A 20639-nucleotide genomic window follows, 5' to 3' on the forward strand; every position below is an offset into this window, starting at 1 on the left:
GTGAAACAATATACACTTCGACTGCAGAAAACCATCATCTTTTGGAAATCTGCTCCTTCCAGAATAAGAAGATGACTCAGTAAGAGCAAGAAAAAGGCAACTATATTTTAAATATACTTCGGCATGTCTGAACTATGGCTTGATTTTCTTTAACAATCAAGAATTAAGCTTTTGGAGTCAAATGCAGGGATATATTAGTTGAGGTTAAAAAAAAATTTCTAATAATAAGTTTGGCATATGCAACAATTTAAGTTAAAGTATTTACAACCAGATTTAATTTAAAAACAGATTACCAGGCAGAGGGTAGTAGATAGAATAATGGTTATGCAAATAGACTCTCATGCCTAAGGCTCCAAAGTCCCAGGTTCAATCCCCTGTACCACCATAAGCCAGAGCTAAACAGTGCTCTGGTTAAAAAAATAAAATAAATAAATAAAAATAAATGAAAACAGATTACCTGAAGTAAAATTAGGGCTATTATGACTAATATAGTGTTGTCAAGATTTAAAATCAAGTAGAAACAGTACTTACAAAAGACTTTTTTTTTTCAAGTTAGGAACAAAATATGAATTACATTCACATCCAGATGTTAAGTATAAAGAGAAAAAAAAACTGTTTTCATTGTTCCATTGCTGGGGCTGTACTGCACTGAGTCTCACACAGAGAAGAGAAGGAAAGCCACCAACCACAACACTGCTTCCAGGCTCAAACCTGGGTTCCCTAAATGACAAACCAAGTAAGTTACTAGGCCATCCCATAAGTAAACAACTTTTAAAAGACATCAATAATTTTTATTTATTGGATAGAAACAGCCAGAAATTGAAAGCAAGGGAGAGACAGAGAGGGAGAAAGTCAAAGAGACACCTGTAACTCTGCCTCACCACATATGAAGCTTTCCCCCTGTAGGTGGGAACTGGGGACTTGAACTCACCTGCGCTTAACCCACTGCGCTACCGCCTGACTCCCACTTTTTTTTTAAAAGTGAAAAGTGAACATGAGACTATACCCTATAAGCCAACAATCTTGTAACCCACTATAATCACAAATAAAGACTAAAACAATAAACAAATAACTATTTAAGTAAACACATTTTAAGGCAATGAATATAAAAATTCTCATTGACAAATGCATACAGATATACATATGTGGCCTGCAGACATATAAACAATGCTCATCATCACTTATTCTTTGAGAAATGAGAATTAAGCCCACAAAGGACATCAACGCACACCTACTGAAGACCTATGCCAAAAACTTAAGTCAGACTTAAGTCAGACACAGTGCAGCAGTAGCATTCCAGACTTGCATGCTTTATAGAGCCTCGATTTAATCCCACTGCCAGAGCTGAGAAGTGCTCTGAATAATATCTCACTAAAATATAGGAATCTTTTTTTTTTAACCAGAGTACTTCTCAGCTCTGACTTATAATAGTGCTGCAACCTGGGAGTCAGGCGGTAAGCACAGGTGGTACAAAGCACAAGGACTGCCATAAGGATCCCAGTTCGAGCCCCCGACTCCCCACCTGCAGGGGAGTCGCTTCATAAGCGGTGAAGCAGGTCTGCAGGTGTCTATCTTTTTCTCCCCATCTCTGTCTTCCCCTCCTCTCTCCATTTCTCTGTCCTATCCAACAACGATGACATAAATAACAACAAGAACAATAGCAGCACATGTGCCAGAGTGATGTCTGCTTCTTTCTCTCTCCTCCTATCTCATAAATAAATAAATTAAATCCTTTAAAAAAAAAAAAGAAAAGAAAAAGAAAGAAAAGAAGTTCTAGAGTCCTTCTCTATCATATGCCACACCAGATTTTCTGTCAAGATTCGAACCTGGGGCCTCAAGCTTGCTCTACCTGTGCTGTACTGGATGAGCTACTTCCCTGACCTGCTGTGCTTTGCTTCTTTCTTTCCCCCATCTCCCTCCCTCAGTAATATTCTCCACATGTCTTCTGGTGATTTCTAATGGAAATCATGTTACAAACATCCTATTCCCCTACTGTTCATGATTCTTCTTGACAGATTCTTATGCTCCTAGCTCCTGAGAAGCTGAAAATAATTAGTAATGATTCAGTGATAAAAGGTTACTTGGACAGAACCTTTCTTTAAAGTACAAGAATCTTTCTTGAAAGTATAACCACCCCAATCAACATTGCTGCATTAATTGAAACATGGTATTGGTTAGTAGGCTAGTTTAATGCTTAATGAAATCATAGCTATGAAGCTAAAATGCCAACAAACACACTAATAGGATGAGCAATACCCAGTATTCACTATGACATGGCTAGATTTCAAGACGCTAAAAACTCCCAAGACTGGAAATAGTGCAATAGGTCTATTTGCTTCAATCTCTCTCTCTCTACCTTCCTTCTCAATTTGTCTTTATAAAAAAAAAAGTTTGTCTTTTTTCCCCTCCCTCCACCCCCCAAGTTAAAAAAAAAAACAAAAACCTGAAGACCATACACCTCCTGATAAACCACTAACCAGGCATTCTGACATTTTGAGTTTTGACATGTGAACCAACTTTTTCCATTAACTGATCCCACTTCTCCGACTGTGTCAGCTAAGAAAGCCTCCATTGTAATTGCAACATCAATATTACTACAGAAATAATATGAGGTAGCACAATGGATAAAGCACTGGATTCTCAAATGTGAGGTTAAAAATCTGATCCCTGGCATCCCATGTTCCAGGATGATGGTCTGGTTCTCTCATAAGCAATTAAAAAAAAAGAAGAAAGAGAAAAAGAAAAAAGAAAAAGCTACAGTGGGGTAAGACCTCATAAAATGTTAAGAGGAATTATGAGATTGTTTTGTTTCCTGACAGGGGTATTTATACCTGTAGAACTTAAGTCCTCAGAGTTGGGGTAGATAGCATAATGGTTATGCAAACAGACTGACATGCCTGAAGCTTCAAAGTCCCAGGTTCAATCCCCAGCACCACCCATAAGCCAGAGCTGATCAGTGCTATGGTAAAAGAAAAAAATTATGGGGCCTGGGCGGTAGTGCAACAGGTTAAGCGCATGTGGTGCAAAGCGCAAGGACCAGTGTAAGGATCCCGATTCAAGCCCCCGGCTCCCTACCTGCGGGGGGAGGGGGGGTCACTTCATGGGTGAAGCAGGTCTGCAGGTGTCTTTCCCTCCCCCTCTCTGTACCCCCTTCTTTCTCGATTTCTCTCTGTCCTACCCAACAAAAACAGCAGCAATGACAACAATAATAATGGCAACAACAAGGCTAGCAACAAAATGAGACAAATGGCCTCCGGGAGCAGTGGATTCATAGTGCAGGCACCGAGCCTCAGCAATAACCCTGGAGGTATAAAAAAAAAAAAAAAAAGAAGAAGAAGAAGAAGAAGAACTTATGTCTTCAATCTATACTTGAAAGTGGTGCCTGATCCCAATATCAAGACATTGAAAACAAAAAATGGGATTTCCAGAACAGAGCAACTTAGTCTTGACAATTTGCCTATCCCACAAAAAATGAATGTTATAACAAAATAGCTCAATGAAATCAATCAGAGCACTTCTAGGATTTCCAGTATCAAAAAATATTGCTGTCTGATGGCTGGTGATTGTATGTGAATGATAGGAACAAGAGAAGAAAAGACTCATGAAGACATCCTATCTGCAACTGCTTCATATCCCCACAGCAGACTTAAAAGGCCAACACAGTATCACTCAGAAACCAAGTTGCTTAATCAAAGCAGCTCAGGACTGCTGTTTAAAACTGTGGAAGGCACAGGTTGTTGAGCAAACCCTAGGGAAGTAACAAACTGTAAGGTGTCTCGGCTATAGGTGGAGGCAGATAGATAGCATAATGGTTATGCAACAGATTCTCATGTCTGAGGCTCCAAATTCCTAGGTTCAATTCCTTGCACCACCATAAACCAGAGCTGAGCAGTGCTTTGGTTAAAAAAAAAAAAAAGGGAGTCAAGCAGTAGCGCAGTGGGTTAAGCGCACATGGCGCAAAGCGCAAGGACCAGAATAAGGATCCCAGTTCGAGCCCACGGCTCCCCACCTGCAGAGGAGTCGCTTCACAGGCGGTGAAGTAGGTCTGCAGGTGTCTTTCTCTCCCCCTCTGTCTTTCCCTCCTCTCCCCATTTCTCTCTGTCCTATCCAACAACGATGACAACAATAATAACTACAACAAGAAGACAACTAGGACAACAAAAGGGAATAAATAAATATTTAAAAAAAAAGAATTATGTTTTAGAAAAAAGGGGGGAGGGGAGCCAGGCAGCAATGCACCCAGTTAAGCATACATAGCACTAAGTACAAGGACCCACACAAATATCCAGGTTTGAGTCCCTGATCCCCACCTGCAAGAGCCTGGATGCTTCACAAGCATGGAAGCAGGTCTGCAGGTGTCTTTTTCTCTCCCTCTCTATCTCCTCCATCCCCTCTCAGTTTCTCTCTGTCCTATCTAATAAAATGGGAAAAAATGGCCTCCAGGAGCAGTGGATTAGTAGAGCTGGCACCAAGTCCCAGTAACCCTGGAGGCAAAAAAAAAAAAAAAAAAGGCTTGTTTCAATTTAAAGTACAACTGTTAAATAACAAAGCATACTTACTAATGATTTTTGCTGTGTTTTAATGAAAAGATGAAGCAAAGTTTGTATATCCCCCCCAAAAAGGAATAAAAATAGCATCATATTATAGACAGAAACTAAAGGAGCTTGCCACTGTAATACCTACCTTGCAAGTTACTACAAGAGTGCCACAGAAAAGCAAACAAGGAACATTTAGCTCTCAAGAAGGTGATACACAATATAACAGACCCAGAAACAAGTCATACAAATATACCAATAGGAGGCAGCTTTAAAGTATGAAGGTGGAGGAAGAACTGGATAGATGCTGTTCAAAGAAAAGGGAGACAAGCACAAATTTAAAATGATCTTCTTAGGTGTACTGGGTTGTTAGAAGTCATGACTTCTTTTTTGTTTTTCAAAGAACATTTCTTTATATAAAGAACAAAGATCAACCAATGATATACTTATTGTCCATTTTGCTTAATGCCTTTTGCCCATCTTTCAGTGAGCTTCATGATTCCCCATTCATAGGACCTTTTCATTGAGAAAACCTGAACAAGATGCTAATTTACAGCCCTGCCTGCACCGAACATTACACCATGCAAGGAGTTTTGAAGAGAGTAAAACAAGAAGTATGAGGGTACAAGGTCAGGAGTATGGTGGGTGTGGGTGGCAACACATACCATCCAAACTCTAATAATTTTTGATGGGTGGTCAAACTTGTGTGTGGTCTTGCGTTGCTGTGATGGAACTCCTTTACTGTTAACAAATTCTGGACATTTCTGGATGATGGATTTGTTCAAACTGGCCAGCTGCCGACAGTACACATATGAACTGATTATTTGGTTCCTTGGTAGAAGCTAGAAAACAGGACACCTTTAAAAATCCCGCCACACTGAGAGCATAACCTTCCTCAGATAATGTCTGCTTTCAATGTTGCTAGAGTAGAGTCATCACATTAAGACCAAGGCCTCTGCGCACCATATCATGAATAATGCATTTCTCATCACTACTTATCAGCGGCTTCAAAAAAGGATTGTTTTCAGGGCAGGGTGGTGGTGCACCTGGTTGAGCGCACATGTTATAATGCACTGGGTTCAAGCCCCCGATTCCCACCTGCAGGGGAGAAGCTTCACAAGTGGTGAAGTGGTGCTGCACGTGTCTCTGTCTCTCTATCTCTCCCCCTCTCTATCACCCTCTTCCCTCTCAATTTCTGGCTGTCTCTATCCAATAAATAAAGATAAAAAAATTTTAATAAATAAATATTGTTTTCTTCACATTTAATGAGCGTATGTATTGCTGGTGTTTATATACGTTGTCAAATGGACTTTAGTTCATGAGGAATCCAGATATCAAGCTTGTTTACATACCCGAGCTTCTTCAAGTGGTCATGAACACTTGAATGATGTATTTTCAATGTTTCTGCAATCTCTAGTGTCATGTTACATGCATCTGCCTGACTAAAGGTTTATTTTGTCATCATCAACCTTGGTGGGCCTCCCTGACCTAGGAGTGCAGTTGAAATCAAAATCACCAACACAGAGTTTTGCAAACACATAGTGCTGATGTCCTGATAGAATATTGTTACTTTAGCTACGAGACTTTTCACAAGCTTGATTAAGCTCTTCCCTTTATGGAATTAAACAGTAAATGTGGTAAAAATGCAATTTGGTCTTACATCTTCAACTTACTGTAAAACAAATCTCCCAAACTTAACCAAATCACTCAATTTTTTTTGACTAAGGTTCGAACTCTCACCTGTCAGATCACATAGCAATAACAGATGTGAATGACTCTAGTGCTTCCATCTGTCTAGCACCATCTGTCACAAAGTCATGACTTTTGCCAACAGCCTAATATTTATATATATATACTTATATATAAATTATGTGTAATACATTGTGTATTACATATTTAAACATATATAGTCCTCTATGTCTTGTTAAATGTCCTTTCTCTCTAGTACTTTTTTTCTTAGACACACAGACAGACAAACAGGGAAAGATAGGGAAAGAGAGGTGGCTGGGTAGTGGTGCACCTGGTCAACCACACATATTACAGTACACAAGGACTAGGTTCAAGCCCCCAGTCCATACCTGCAGCAAGGGATCTTCACAAACAATTTACATTGCTGAAAGTCTCTAATCTTACGGTCTTATAAACCATTATTAAAGCATTAATAAAAATAAATTTTAAAAAGAACAACACAGTGGTCCGGGAGGTAGTGTAGTAATATCTGGTTCTTTCTCTCTCCTCCTATCTTTCTCATAAATAAATAAAATCTTCAAAAAAAAAAATATATATATAGCCACCACCTGGCCCCTCTTTCTCTTCTTTCATGAAGTCTGTTTCTGTCTTTCACTCTCATCTCTCTCTTAATGAATGTAGAATAAAAACATAAATAAAAATATCATGCATTCACTTAGACATGTGATACCGTTCATTCCCTGGCACCACATAAAATATTTTTGATATTTTAAAAATCACAATCTAATATAATGTATTTTTCTAGGGTAAACTTAAAAAAAAAAAAACTTTGATTAAGTGAAAAAAAAAAATGTTACCATCCCCCACAGAGATACTAAACTTTTCTTATGACTAATTTATTGTATGTTCTAACATATGGCCTGATGTTGATTTTTTTTTTAATTTTTAAAAAATATTATTTATTTCCTTTTGTTGCCCTTGATGTTTATTGTTGTAGTTATTATTGTTGTTGCTACTGATGTCGTCGTTGTTGGATAGGACGGAGAGAAATGAAGAGAGGAGGGGAAGACAAAGAGGGGGAGAGAAAGATAGACACCTGCAGACCTGCTTCACTGCTTGTGAATCGACTCCCCTGCAGGTGGGGAGCTGGGGGCTGAACCGGGATCCTTACTCCTCACCACGTGTGCTTAACCCACTGTGTTACCACCCAACTCCCAATTTTTTTTGTTTTGCCTTTTTTTTCTTTTTTCTTTTTTCCATTTCTCTCTTTTCTTTTTTTTTTTTTATTATTTCTTTATTGGGGAATTAATGTTTTACATTCAACAGTGAATACAGTAGTTTTTACATGCATAAAATTCCCCAGTTTTCCATATAACAATACAACCCCCACTAGGTCCTCTGTCATCCTTCTTGGACCTGTATTCTCCCCACCCACCCACCCCCACCCCAGAGTCTTTTACTTTGGTGCGATACACCAATTCCATTTCAGGTTCTACTTGTGTGTTTTGTTTTGTTTTTCTGATCTTGTTTTACAACTTCTGCCTGAGTGTGAGATCATCCCATATTCATCCTTCTGTTTCTGACTTATTTCACTTAACATGAATTTTTCAAGGTCCATCCAAGATCGGCTAAAAACGGTGAAGTCACCATTTTTTACAGCTGAGTAGTATTCCATTGTGTATATATATCACAACTTGCTCAGCCACTCATCTGTTGTTGGACACCTGGGTTGCTTCCATGTTTTGGCTATTACAAATTGTGCTGCCAAGAACATATGTGTACACAGATTTTTTTGGATGGATATGTTAGGTTCCTGATATTGATTTTTTAATCAAATCTTCACTCATGAAAACAAAAAAAATCATTTTTCATCTATGAAGATAAATTGTGACACTTAACTATTTTATTTAAATAACTTAATTAATGGCTTTACCAGTTATATCTCTTATTGTTCACTTTTTGTTTGTTTCAGGGTTTGTTTCCAAACTTGAAGGCTAGGACTTATCATATACTTTAGGAGCAAAACCCTCCACAAAACATTTAGTAAGATGTGAATTCAAAGGAGATAGAAAGAAAAAAACTGGTGTGGGCAGATAGCATAATGGTTATGCAGAGACTCTCATGCCCGAGGTTCCAAAGGTCCAAGTTCCATTCCCCACACCACAAGCCAGAGTTGATCAGTGGTCTAGTTAAAAAGAAAAAGTATTAAATAAATTTAAAGAGGAGGAGGAGGAGGAGGAGAAGGAGGAGGAGGAGGAAGAAGAGAAGGAGGAGGAGGAGAAGAAGGAGGAGAAAAAGAAGAAGAAAAGCAAAAAAACAAACATTAATCCTTTTCTGTATGACTAAAAACTTCAAATACAGTTGAGTTCAAGTATAGGTTTATTTGTTATTAAATAAATTTTAAAAGAAGGAGGAGAAGAAGGAAAAGAAGAAGAAAAAAAGGAGGAGGAGAAGGAGAAAAAGAAGAAAAGCAAACATTAATCCTTTTCTGTATGACTAAAAACTTCAAATACAGTTGAGTTCAAGTATAGGTTCCTATGGGCAGGTGGTGGTTCACCTTGTAGAGCTCAGCCATCACTGCCATGTGCAATACTCTGATGCCTGCAGGGAAGCTTCCTGAGCAGTGGAGCAGTGCTACAGGTGTCTCCTTTCCTCTCTCTTGCCCTCCCTCAAATAGAACACCAGGAACAATGGACTCATGTAGGCACCAAGCCCAAGAGATAATCCTGGTTACAAAAAAAATAAAAAAAGATTTTTTAAATATTTATTTATTCCCTTTTATTATCCTTGTTGTTTTATTGTTGTAGTTATTGATGCCACTGTTGTTGGATAGGACAGAGAGAAATAGAGAAAGGAGAGAAGACAGAGAGGGGAAAAGATGCCTGCAGATCTGCTTCACCGCTTGTGAAGCAACTCCCCTGCAAGTGAGGAGCCGAGGGCTGGAACCGGGATCCGTCGGTCCTTGAGCTTTGCACAATGTACGTTTAACCCGCTGTGCTACCCCCCGACTCCCCCCCCCCCAAAAAAAAGATTTTTTTAAATGGACAGATTGCTAGCCTGGCAACCTTGTTTTATGCAAGGAAACTAAATTGACTAAATTGTTCCTAAGTCTAACCCAGAGCCTATATGACCTATAAGGCATTAAGAAACTCATTCCTAAATAGTTTCTATTAAGTGATATAAAATATATTTACTCAATGTCAATAAGGCAGATATAGTTCAATGAAGGAATAGAGAAAAACAGCACTCACTTCCCTACCCAAAACAGAAGATGACATAAGAAATAAGGCAAAGGGGAGTCATGGTAGCACAGCAGGTTAAGCACACGTGGCTCGAAGCACAACAACCAGCCTAAGGATTCCAGTTCGAGCCCCCGGCTCCCCACCTGCAGGGGAGTCACTTCACAGACGGTGAAACAGGCCTGCAGGTGTCTCTCTTTCTCTCCCCGTCTTCCCCATCTCTCTCTATTTCTCTCTGTCCTATCCAACAATGATGGCATCAATAGCAACAATAAAAAACAAGGGCAACAAAAAAGGGAATATTTTTTAAAGTCTTTAAAAAAAAAAAAAAAAGGCAAAGAACTTAAATAGTATGCTGCTTTGAAATGTATATAATCCAGTTTGATACTGACCCCCACTGAAGGTGCTATGATCTCTTTCTCTCTCTCTCTCTGCCACCTTCTCACCGTGGGGGGGAGAGGGAGGAAACGGAAGGAAGAAAGGCTAGAAAAGAAATGAGGCAAAGGAGATTTCATTCAACCAAAAACAGGTTTGGGGAGCATCTAACCTATATAATAACTTTGATTTAATTTTGTGAAAATAGAACTTTCAACTGGCATAGATTACTACCATGCTTAAGGGGAAAAAATTCCCCTAGGAAAAAGCTACTTATTTCCATTAAAAAAAAAAAAAGGCTTGATTAAAACTTAAAAAGTCAAATTGTTCTAATTTACTCTAGTTTTAAGAGTTAAATAGAACAAAACTTTATTTCTAGTCACTGAGCATTATTCAACTAAGATGAATTTAAGAGTACCAGATGTCTTGTTTTATGTCCATCTATTCATAAAAACATAGAAAAGTGGCATAGGAAACATAGAAAAGTGGCATAGGCTGTAATACATTAGTAGAGCATCTATCTTTGGGCATTAGTTTAAGCCCCGGTAAATTATGTGCTAGAGTTATCTCCAATACCCTCACTAATAAATTAAAAAATTCTAGTAAAAAATGCCAAGCAGATTAAATATGTTTTGTCAACCACTTTAGAGTTTATTATCTATGCAGTACACAATAAATACCAGGTGTCCAATGTCAGAACCAAAAATTGACAGTTGTGATTCCAGCAGAGCATTTAAAATATAGACATGCTTTTTATCTTCTCTCCACTAAAAAATTACACTACAAAATTACCCTTGTTTTTTTTCATTGGTGTTGTAGTTATTGTTGTTATTGATATAGCCGTTGTTAGATAGGACAGTGAGAAATGGAGAGAGGAGGGGAAGACAGAGGGGGGAGAGAAAGATAAGACACCTGCAGACCTGCTTCACCACCTGTGAAGCAACTCCCCTGCAGGTGGGGAGCTGGGGGCTCAAACCGAGATCCTTATGCTGGTGCTTGCGCTTTGCGCCACATGCGCTTAACCCGCTGCGCTACCACCTGACTCCCGAGTTTCCACTTTATATATACATATATATGGAAACAGCTAAACAAGGTTTTTGCTGCTGTTTTGTTTTTTTCTCAGAGCTACAAAAGAGACAGAAAGAAAGAGTACATTCAGTGTGGTGGAAGCTCGAATCTGGGTGGCGTTGCATGGGAGCATAAGCAGGGGAGTTACCAAGTCAGCTACCTCACCTGACAAAAGCAACAATATTTACCTTAGTATTTGCAAAAGATCTCCAACTATCGAACTCAATTCCTTCTCTCCTGAGCATTTTTTAAAAATAAATGAATTAAAGAACCCCTAGTTCTGTCCTATGAGGAGTGATTAGAGTAAGTTTTTGGGTCAGGACTCAAACTTCCATAAGCTGCCACACTACTTTACGGCTTTGTAGGAATACATTTCTTTAGATGATGATGACCCCACCTTGCCCCCAAAATCAACAGCCCTTACTACTAAGAGCATGTTTCCTGAATGATTTTTCTCAGAAATGAAGAACGTCCCTTATAATGGAGAATTCAATTTTTGAAATTTAGTATGTTAATAATTTTAGGGAAACAAAAATATATGAATCAAATAATGTAAATTAATTTCTAAAAATTTGTGGGCTGGGAGGTGGCGCAGTGGATAAAGCATTATATTCTCAATCCCCCGCAGCACATGTATAAGAGTGATGTCTGGTTCTTTCTCTCTCTCCACCTGTCTTTCTCATGAATAAATTCTTTTTAAAAATAATAATAATAAAATAAAGAGAATATTTCTGTCAAAAGCATTCTACAATTTATTTGCCTGATAAATTTTTTTTCAAAGTTGTAAGGATATTAATGTTGTCAACTCTAAAAATACAAACTGCAGATGGTAAATCACTATCTAGATAAAGATACTCTATGTACAAACACTGTATGTTTTACTTATATATGAATATGAAAAAAGGCAGATAAAATAAATGACCACAGTAAAAAAAAAAAAAAAAAACTCACTTGTCAAATTTAAGTAATGAGCTAAGTAGGAGGCCAGACAGTGGTGCACCTGGTTAAGTGCATGTATTATCATGCATAAGGACCCCAGTTCAACCCCCAATCCTCACCTGCAGGGGAAAAGCTTCACAAGTGGTGAAGCAGGGCTGCAGGTGTCTCTCCCTATTTCCCCTCTCAATTTCTCTGTTTCTATCAAATAAAAGTTTAAATTAAAAAAAAAAGTAATGGGGGGTAGTCAGGCTCAGCAGGTTAAGCGCACCTGGTGCAAAGCCCAAGGACCAGCGTTAAGGATCCCAGTTAGAGCCACCAGCTCTCCACCTGCAGGGGGGTTGCTTTGCAGGAGGTGAAGCAGGTCTGCAGGTGTCTTTCTCTCCCTCTTTCTGTCTTCCCCTCCTCTCTCCATTTCTTTCTGTCCTATCCAACAATAACAACATCAATAACTACAACAATAAAAAAATATTTTAAAAAAGTAATGGGATATGAAAACAATGCATAATAACCCTTTAATCAAAGACAAGGATATAAATTTTACTGACAAAATATTTAGATGTTCCAACATCTGACTCCTATACAAAAGCCTGCATGAAATGAACTGGTGTCTCAGTTCAGATGTCCTGGGGGTCTTATTAATTCGAGTACTGAAGGTAACGTGTAGAACAACAACAGACTCATTCCATTTCAGATACAGGTAAATAGCAACTACATTATATTACTGTTGTCTACAAGATATCTGAAATGGCTCAAAATTATTTGCAGTTTTGCTACTTCCTAAAAACAAATATTAAATAGTACCCATTATGTTTCAAATGCACATGCATTTTAAAAATACATACTAAGACATATTTACTTTGTGGGATTTTTTTTTTTTTTTTTGGTATACTATTAACTCTGAGGTCTTACCCTTTCCGAATCCTTTTTAATTTAAAGGTAAACTTATTAAAGAGAAAGTAAAGGAAATATCAAAAGAACCTATCTGATAATGTGTGTATACACACATACAAACATTGCCAAACCTTAAATGAAAAGCTGTGCCAAGACTCATGAACTTTAAACAGGCATGTCAATAGTTAATTATTCAAATTCAAGATAGTTTTAAATTTAAAGTTGACTGGCATTACTTGTTAGAACAGTTAAAATAACTGCTTAAAAATATAACTGAAATAAAAAAATCCCACAACATAAATCAGCCAGAACAAATTAGCTGATTTACGTATCCTGAAAGCACAAAAAGGCTTTTATACACTACAAGAGCTTTGTCTATTTCCTAAAAACAAAAAAACTCTTTAGTCATTTAAAATGACAAATCATCTCATTAAAATCCTGACCTTTCTGATCACGTATCACAAAAGCCGAGAATCCTACTTACCACATATCTCACAGCACTGATAAACTGGTTGTGGAAGAGCAAATGCTGTGTCTCATCCTCTGGATTTGAAGCTGTGTAAAGCATGCCACAGACATTACAGGAAACTGCTCCAAATCTCTTTTGTCCTGCATCCTATTTACAAAGCACAAATGAAACGTTTGTTCCTCCAAACGAGTGACTGCAGAATATCAACCTCTAAATGTATACTGTGAACATAAAAGTTCTACGTCTTTCAATCTGTAACATCCAATGCTGACTACAAAACTGAAGATGCTGTGGCTGAGGAGGTGGCTCAGTAGACAGCGCAGAGATTTCCATGTGTGGCTCCTAGATTTGACCCCTGGAAGTAGGGAGGAGCAGTTTGTCACTCCATATGTATATTTGATTTTTTGTTTAAAACCAAAGCACTGATCAGCTCTAGCTTAGAGGGGGGGGGAGGGGCGCTTGAACCTGGAACTTCAAAGCCTCAGGCATGAGAGTCTCTTTGCATAAATATTATGCTATCTACCCCAGCCCAGTCGCTCATAAAATAATCATTTTTTTAATTGCCACCAGAGTTATCACTGGAGCTCAGAGCCTGCTCAACAAATCCACGACTCCCAACAGTCATTTTATCCCCTTTTATCCCACCTATTATTTTTGACAGGATAGAGAGAAACTGAGAGGCGGAGGAGACAGACAGGGAGAAAAACATTGTAGACCTGCTTCACCTTCACCTGCAAGTGGGGAGAGGCCTGGGACACACATATGTGTGTGCTCCAACTGCTTGTGCCACCACCTGGCCCCCAGTATTTTTTTTTAAAGATTTTACTTATTTAGTAATGAGAAAGACAAGAGAACAGAAAGAACAAGACATTACTCTGGTACATGCACTGTCAGGAAGTGAACTCAAGACCTCATGCTTAAAGGTCCAAGGCTTTATCTACTGTGCCACCTCCCAGACCACTGCCTAGTGTTTTTTTAAGATGAGATCTGTTTGTAATTTTACTAAAAGCTATTTCCATCTTAATGGTCTAATCACTTGATTTACAGCATTCATTAACCACTGAAAAGAAGGTACCAAGCCTCAACCAGCAAATACTCTAACAATGAGAATACTTACTTTACAGCTGAAATTATTACAATGCTAAAGAAATGTTTTATAGATTTTATCTGAGCAGACACCACATGTCATTTCTTAATCATTTTCTTTTTTTTTAATTTTTTATATTTATCTTCCCTTTTGTTGCCCTTCCTTTTTTTATTGTTGTTATTGTTGTTGTTGTTACTGTTACCGTTGTTAGACAGGACAGAGAGAAATGGAGAGGAGGAGAAGACAGAGAGGGGGAGAGACATCTGCAGACCTGCTTCACTGCCTGTGAAGCAACTGCCCTGCAGGTGGGGAGCTAGGGGCTCAAACCGGGATCCTTACGCTGGTCCTTGTGCTTCGTGCCCTGTGCATTTAACCAGCTGCGCTACCACCCAACTCCCTCTCATTCATTTTCATGTTTAGAGAACGAGAGGTGCAGAGAGAGAGAGAGAGGAAATGATACCACAGCACTGTGTCATTGTCCATAATGCTGGCACGTGGTGCTGTGCTCAAACCCAGGCGGACAAGCACAGTAAGGTGTTCTCTATTAGGTGAGCTATTTCCTGGTCTTAGACTTTTTTTTTACCAGAACAATAATCAGCTGGTGGTTTGGGGGACTGAACCTGGAACTTCAAAGCCTCTAGCATGAGACTCCCTTTGCATAACCATTATGCTATCTACCCCTGCCCCAACCTAAACTTTTTAAAAAATATTTATTTATTCATTTTTGTTTGCCCTTGTTTTATTGTTAGTTCTTACTGTTGTTGTTACTGATGTCGTTGTTGGATAGGAAAATGAGAAATGGAGAGAGATGGGGAAGACAGAGAGGGGGAGAGAAAGATAGACACCTGTAGACCTGCTTCACCACCTGTGAAGCGACTCCCCTACAGTAGCTGGGGAGCCAGGGGCTTGAACCAGGATCCTTCTGCCCGGTCCTTGCGCTTTTCACCAAGTGTGCTTAACCCGCTGCGCCAACGCCCGACTCCCCAACCTAAACTTTTTAATGTCTCAAATATGCTTCCTTTCATGGTTTGTTCTGGTTCGTAGACATTTTTAAAGAATTTTTAAGGAGCCAAGAGATAGCTCACCCAGTAGAATGTCCACTTTGCTCACCCAGTAGAATGTGTAAAGACGCCAGGTCCAAGTTACCAGCACCACAAGGAAATACAAGCTTCATGAATGATGGAGCAGAGCTCTACTGTCCACTGGGAAATGGTACATAGGTGCCAGGCCATGGCAGGAAAATAAAATAAGGGTTATAGTAAGGATCCTGGTTCAGGCGCCCGGCTCCCCACCTGCAGGGAGGTCGCTTCACGGGCAGTGAAGCAGGTGTCTATCTTTCTCTCCACGTCTTCCCCTCCTCTCTCCATTTCTCTCTGTCCTATCCAACAACAACATCAATTACAACAACAATGAAAAACAAGGGCAACAAAAGGGAAAATAAATAAAAAGTATTATAATATCTCTAAAAACTCTTATTAAGTTCTGATAAAATTAGGAGACCAGTAAAGTGTATGCATACATGCTTTATCGTTCACAAAGCCTTGAATTTGAGCCCCTTCTTCACGTGGGAGCACCACAAAACGGGCAGAGGAAGCTCTATAATGCTGTGCTGTCTGTCTCCTCTCCATGCCTCAATGGAAACAATGGGCCCAGGAGGTTGGTCAGCTATCAGAGGCCCTGGATTCATTCCCATAGTCAGATAAACATTTTCATAGCAGGGCCACGTAGTGGTACATTCAGTAGAGTACAGGTCACCATAAGCAACAACCCAGGTCCAAGCCTCCAGGCCCTATCTGCAGGGGGCATGGGGGAAGAGATACATGAGTAGTAGAGAAACAGGTATCTCTCCTCTTTCTCTGTCACTCACTCTGTCACTTTAAAGAAAGACAGAAAACTAGGAGTAACTGAATAGTCATACAGACACCAAGTCTAACAATGAATCTAGTGTCAAAATAAATAATAGATTTAAGGATAATAAAATTATATTTTATTATATATATATAAAAGGTATGATAGACCAGCTACAGTCACCTACACTCCAGTACCTCATATTTGTGCTATAGAACAGTAACTGTTTTCCATTCTTATACAACAAATATTCAGCAATATGATCTAATTTTAAGAAATGACATTCCATTTGTTCTTTCTGCTCTTCAACTGTGAAATTTGACCTAACTCCTGAAAAAGCTAGAGTTTAAGACAAGATCATAGTTTCTATGGTGCCTTAGAATAATAATCAAAGGTAAATCAAATGTTAAGTAACGGACTGTGTACAAAACTAAAGGGAAGGGAGTCAGGCGGTAGCGCAGTGGTTAAGCTCATGTGGCGCAAAGCACAAGGACTGCCATAAGGATCCTGGTTCAAGCCCCTGGCTCTCCACCTGCAGGGGAGTCACTTCACCAGCAGTGAGGCAGGTCTTTCTCTCCCCCTGTCTTCCCCTCCTCTCTCCATTTCTTTCTGTCCTATCCAACAATGATGACATCAATAACAACAATAACTATAACCATAAAACAACAAGGGTAACAAAAAGGAATAAATAACTAAATAAATATTTTTTAAAAATATGGGAAAAATATTTTAAAGAATTCAAGCTTTGTGATCTGGGAGGTGGCGCAATAGATAAATCACTGAACTCTCAAGCATGAAGTCCTGAGTTCAACCCCCAGCAGCACATGTACCGGTGTGATGTCTGGTTCTTTCTCTCTCTCCTATCATTCTCATTAATAAATAAAATATATTTTTAAAAATTCAAGCTTTTTGAGGCCGGATGGTGGCGCAACTGGTGAGTGCATCTGTTACAATGCACAAGGTTCGAGTCCCAGTCCCCACCTTACAGGGAGAAAGCTTCATGAGTAGTGAAGCAGTGCAGCAGGTGTCTCTCTGTCTCTCTTCCTCTCTATCCAAGCCTTCTCTCTTGATTTCTGGCTCTCTCTATCCAAAAATCCTGTACATTTTATAAAACTAAAACTAGGGGCTGGGTGGTGGTGGTACACCTGGTTGAGCACACGTTACAATGAGTAAGGACCCAGGTTTGAGCCCCCTGTCCCCACCTGCAGGGGGGAAGCTTCACAAGTGGTGAAGCAGGGCTACAGGTGTTTCTTTGTTTCTCTCCCTCTCTATATTCCCCTACCCTCTCAATTTCTGGCTGTCTGTATCCAACAAATAAAGATAATAATAATTTTTTTTTAATTCTGAAACTAAACCCACTAACAATTCACCAACCACCCCCCCTTCTCCCCGGATCTTGGAAATCAGCAGTCTATATTCTGCCTCTATAAAATTGACTAAGGTAGGTAGGTACCTTATATAAGTGGAATCATATAATATCTGTCTTTTTGGACTGGTTTATTTAACTTAACATACTGTCCTCAAAGTTCATTATGTTGTATAGCATGTATAAAAATTTCCTTTTTTAAAGTTCCAATGTATGTATACACATATTGTTTATTCATCCACAAATGAACACTGGTCACTTCTGTCTTTTGGCTATTGTGAACTATAAATATCAACATACAGATAGTTCTTCAAGCAGTCAGTTGTCACAGTAATGAGTAAGCATTTCTGTCTCATTTTCATCATTGGTAATGGGGAAATAGTGCAACACAAGGAAATAATGCATTCAAAAATATCAGATGTGGGCCAAGGGTAGATAGCAATACGGTAATGCAAAGAGACACTCATACCTGAGGCTCCAAAGTCCCAGGTTTAATCCCCCACACCACCATAAGCCAGAGCTGAGCATTGCTCTGGTAAAAAAAAAAAAATTAGATGTCATCATGATCATTACTATCATCGCCATCAGCAGTAAGTAACCAGCACTAATCAACAGAAACATGATTCACAAATGCAATTTAAAATTCTCTAGTAGCTATGTTAAAAAATGCAAGAGCAAGTGGATAAAAATTAATTTTAATAATGTTATTTATCAAAAAATAACCTTAACATTACCCAACAAGTATTAAATATTTCAACTTCAAAATATATTAAATACAAAAAATTTTCAGTGAGATATTTTATATACCTTTATTTCATCGTCTTTGAAATACTGTATGTTTACAGTATATTTCAATTCTAAGAAACCACATTTCAAATTTTCAGCAGCTTACAAATGGCTACCATATTAAGTAGTATTCTAGATAATACAACTGTCACACTCCACTGATTTATAACAGAAAAATACTCAATTTGATGACACAATTCTCCCCCCTTAATTCTCCTAAAACTCTGCATTTGTTCCAAAAGTATTTTCTCATATTTGTAAATTTCATTAACAAAAAATATATATTTTCATTATGTTGGATGAAGCTACAATAGATAAGATAGATGATAGAGGGAATCAGGCGGTAGTGCAGCAGTTAAGCGCAGGTGACACAAAGCACAAGGACTGGTAAGAGGATCTGGGATCGAGCCCCCTGCTCCCCACCTGCAGGGGAGTCGCTTCACAAGCGGTGAAGCAGGTCTGCAGGTATCTTTCTCTCCCCTTCTCTGTCTTCCCCTCCTCTCTCCATTTCTCTCTGTCCTATCCAACAACAAAGACATCAATAACAATAATAATAACTACAACAATAAAATAACAAGGGCAAAAACAAAGAGAAAATGAATAAATATTTTTTAAAAAGATAGATGATAGATTAGATAGACAGACAGAAAGACAGACAGATAGATAGATACGTAGATAGATATCACTATTATGGACCAAGAGATGGTATAGCAGTTAGGTCAACAGACTTGCATGCATAAGGGTCCATGTGCCAGAATGATACTCTGGTTCTCGCTATCTCTCTCATGTTAATAAATTTATAAAAGCATATTCCTGGACTGGCAAATTAGCTCACTTGGACAGTATACAGCTTAGTTATGTGTATGATCCAGACAGAATTCCACTCCATACCACACTGAACGAAGCTTTTGTGCTGTGGTCTCTCCTACTCTTTCTATAGCAATAAATTAAAAAAATAGTAACAACACATGTATATATTCCTATTATTTTGGGTCCTTTTATTTTCTATATTGTGAGCCCTCACTCAAATTAATTTTTAATCAAAGTATTTTCCTGCCTATACAAACTATTGTATTTACTGTCAATTGTAAAACATTAATCCCCCAATAAAGAAATTTTTCAAAAGTATTACCTCTTTTTCATCTTGACAAATTTACAATAGTTATTATGTTCTATTTCCAATTAACTATTGAATAAGCTGCTTATAAAGTATAGATTTAAAATAACACAATACTGGGAGTCGGGAGGTAGCACAGTGGGTTAAACGCAGGTGGCGCAAAGCGCAAGGACCAGCTTAAGGATCCCAATTCCAGCCCCCGGCTCCCCACCTACAGGGGAGTCACTTCACAGGTAGTGAAGCAGGTCTGCAGGTGTCTGTCTTTCTCTCCTCCTCTTTATCTTCCCCTCCTTCCTCCATTTCTCTCTGTCCTATACAACAACGACATAAATAACTAACAATAATAACTACAACAACAAAACAACAAGGGCAACAAAAGGGGATAAATAAAATATTTTTTTTAAATAATTTAAATTTAAATTTAAAAAAATAACACAATACTGGGGACTAGGAAGATGGCTCACCCAGGAAGCACACACTTTAAGTCATGCACAAGGGCCTGGGCTTGAATTCCCAGTCAAGGCTTTGGAAGTCTTTGTACAGAGGTAGTTTCACAAGCCCTGACTCAGTGTTGTTGTGTCTTTCCTCTCTGTCTCTATCTCTTGCCCTCTATTGTTTAAAAAAAAATTAAAAAAAAAAATCCACCAGAAGCAGGAGCAGAGAAATCATGCAGGCATATAACTCTAGAAATAAGCCTGTTGGGAAAAAAAAAGTAAATAAAATTAAAATGTACAAAGATAGATATTTTAAATCACTGTATGGGCCAAGAAGACAGTGAAGCCTGTTAAGAGCAACAACTTGCATGCCCTAGGTTCCAAAGACCATAAGTACCACCTTATGCCCAGGTTGAGGAAAGGTTTGGTCCCTTTCTCTTTCTTCCTCTTCCACTATTCACTCTTTTCTAATAAACTATGTTTTTTAAATAAGATTATATTGTTTTAATAGTTAAATTAACTATTGAAGCACGTAGTGATTAAAAGATGTGTTTAAGAAGTAACAAAAAACAGGGTGTGGGTAGACAGCATAATGGTTATACAAAGAGACTCTCATGCCTGAGGGTCCAAAGTTCCAGATTCAGTTCCCCCACCACCACCACAAGTGAGAGCTGATCAGTGCTCTGGTGAAAAAAAAAGAAGTTAACAAAAAAACCATAAGGGAGGTGGCTTAACTTACCAACCAGCAGTATTCTGCTATGTCTGTCTCTCTCTCCCCTTCCTCTCTTTCTTACAT

At 38.6% G+C, this 20639-nt stretch overlaps 1 protein-coding gene across 4 annotated transcripts in view; it reads right to left on the reverse strand.

Moving 5' to 3' along the window:
* ESCO1 (establishment of sister chromatid cohesion N-acetyltransferase 1) overlaps positions 1-20639 on the reverse strand; it is a 67043-nt gene that overhangs the window by 16132 nt on the left and 30272 nt on the right. For 2 of the 4 annotated variants that reach the window (XM_060173572.1, XM_016188405.2), the window contains exons 6-7: positions 13221-13352; positions 5201-5377 (exon numbers count right to left, since the gene is read on the reverse strand). In XM_060173572.1, coding sequence (XP_060029555.1) covers positions 5201-5377; positions 13221-13352 — 309 coding nt within the window. The remainder of the gene's footprint in view (positions 1-5200; positions 5378-13220; positions 13353-20639) is intronic. The other 2 variants (XM_060173573.1, XM_007523662.3) reach the window with 2 other exon arrangements.

Source organism: Erinaceus europaeus, chromosome 15 (assembly GCF_950295315.1).
Source record: "Erinaceus europaeus chromosome 15, mEriEur2.1, whole genome shotgun sequence".
Lineage (NCBI taxonomy): Eukaryota > Metazoa > Chordata > Mammalia > Eulipotyphla > Erinaceidae > Erinaceus > Erinaceus europaeus.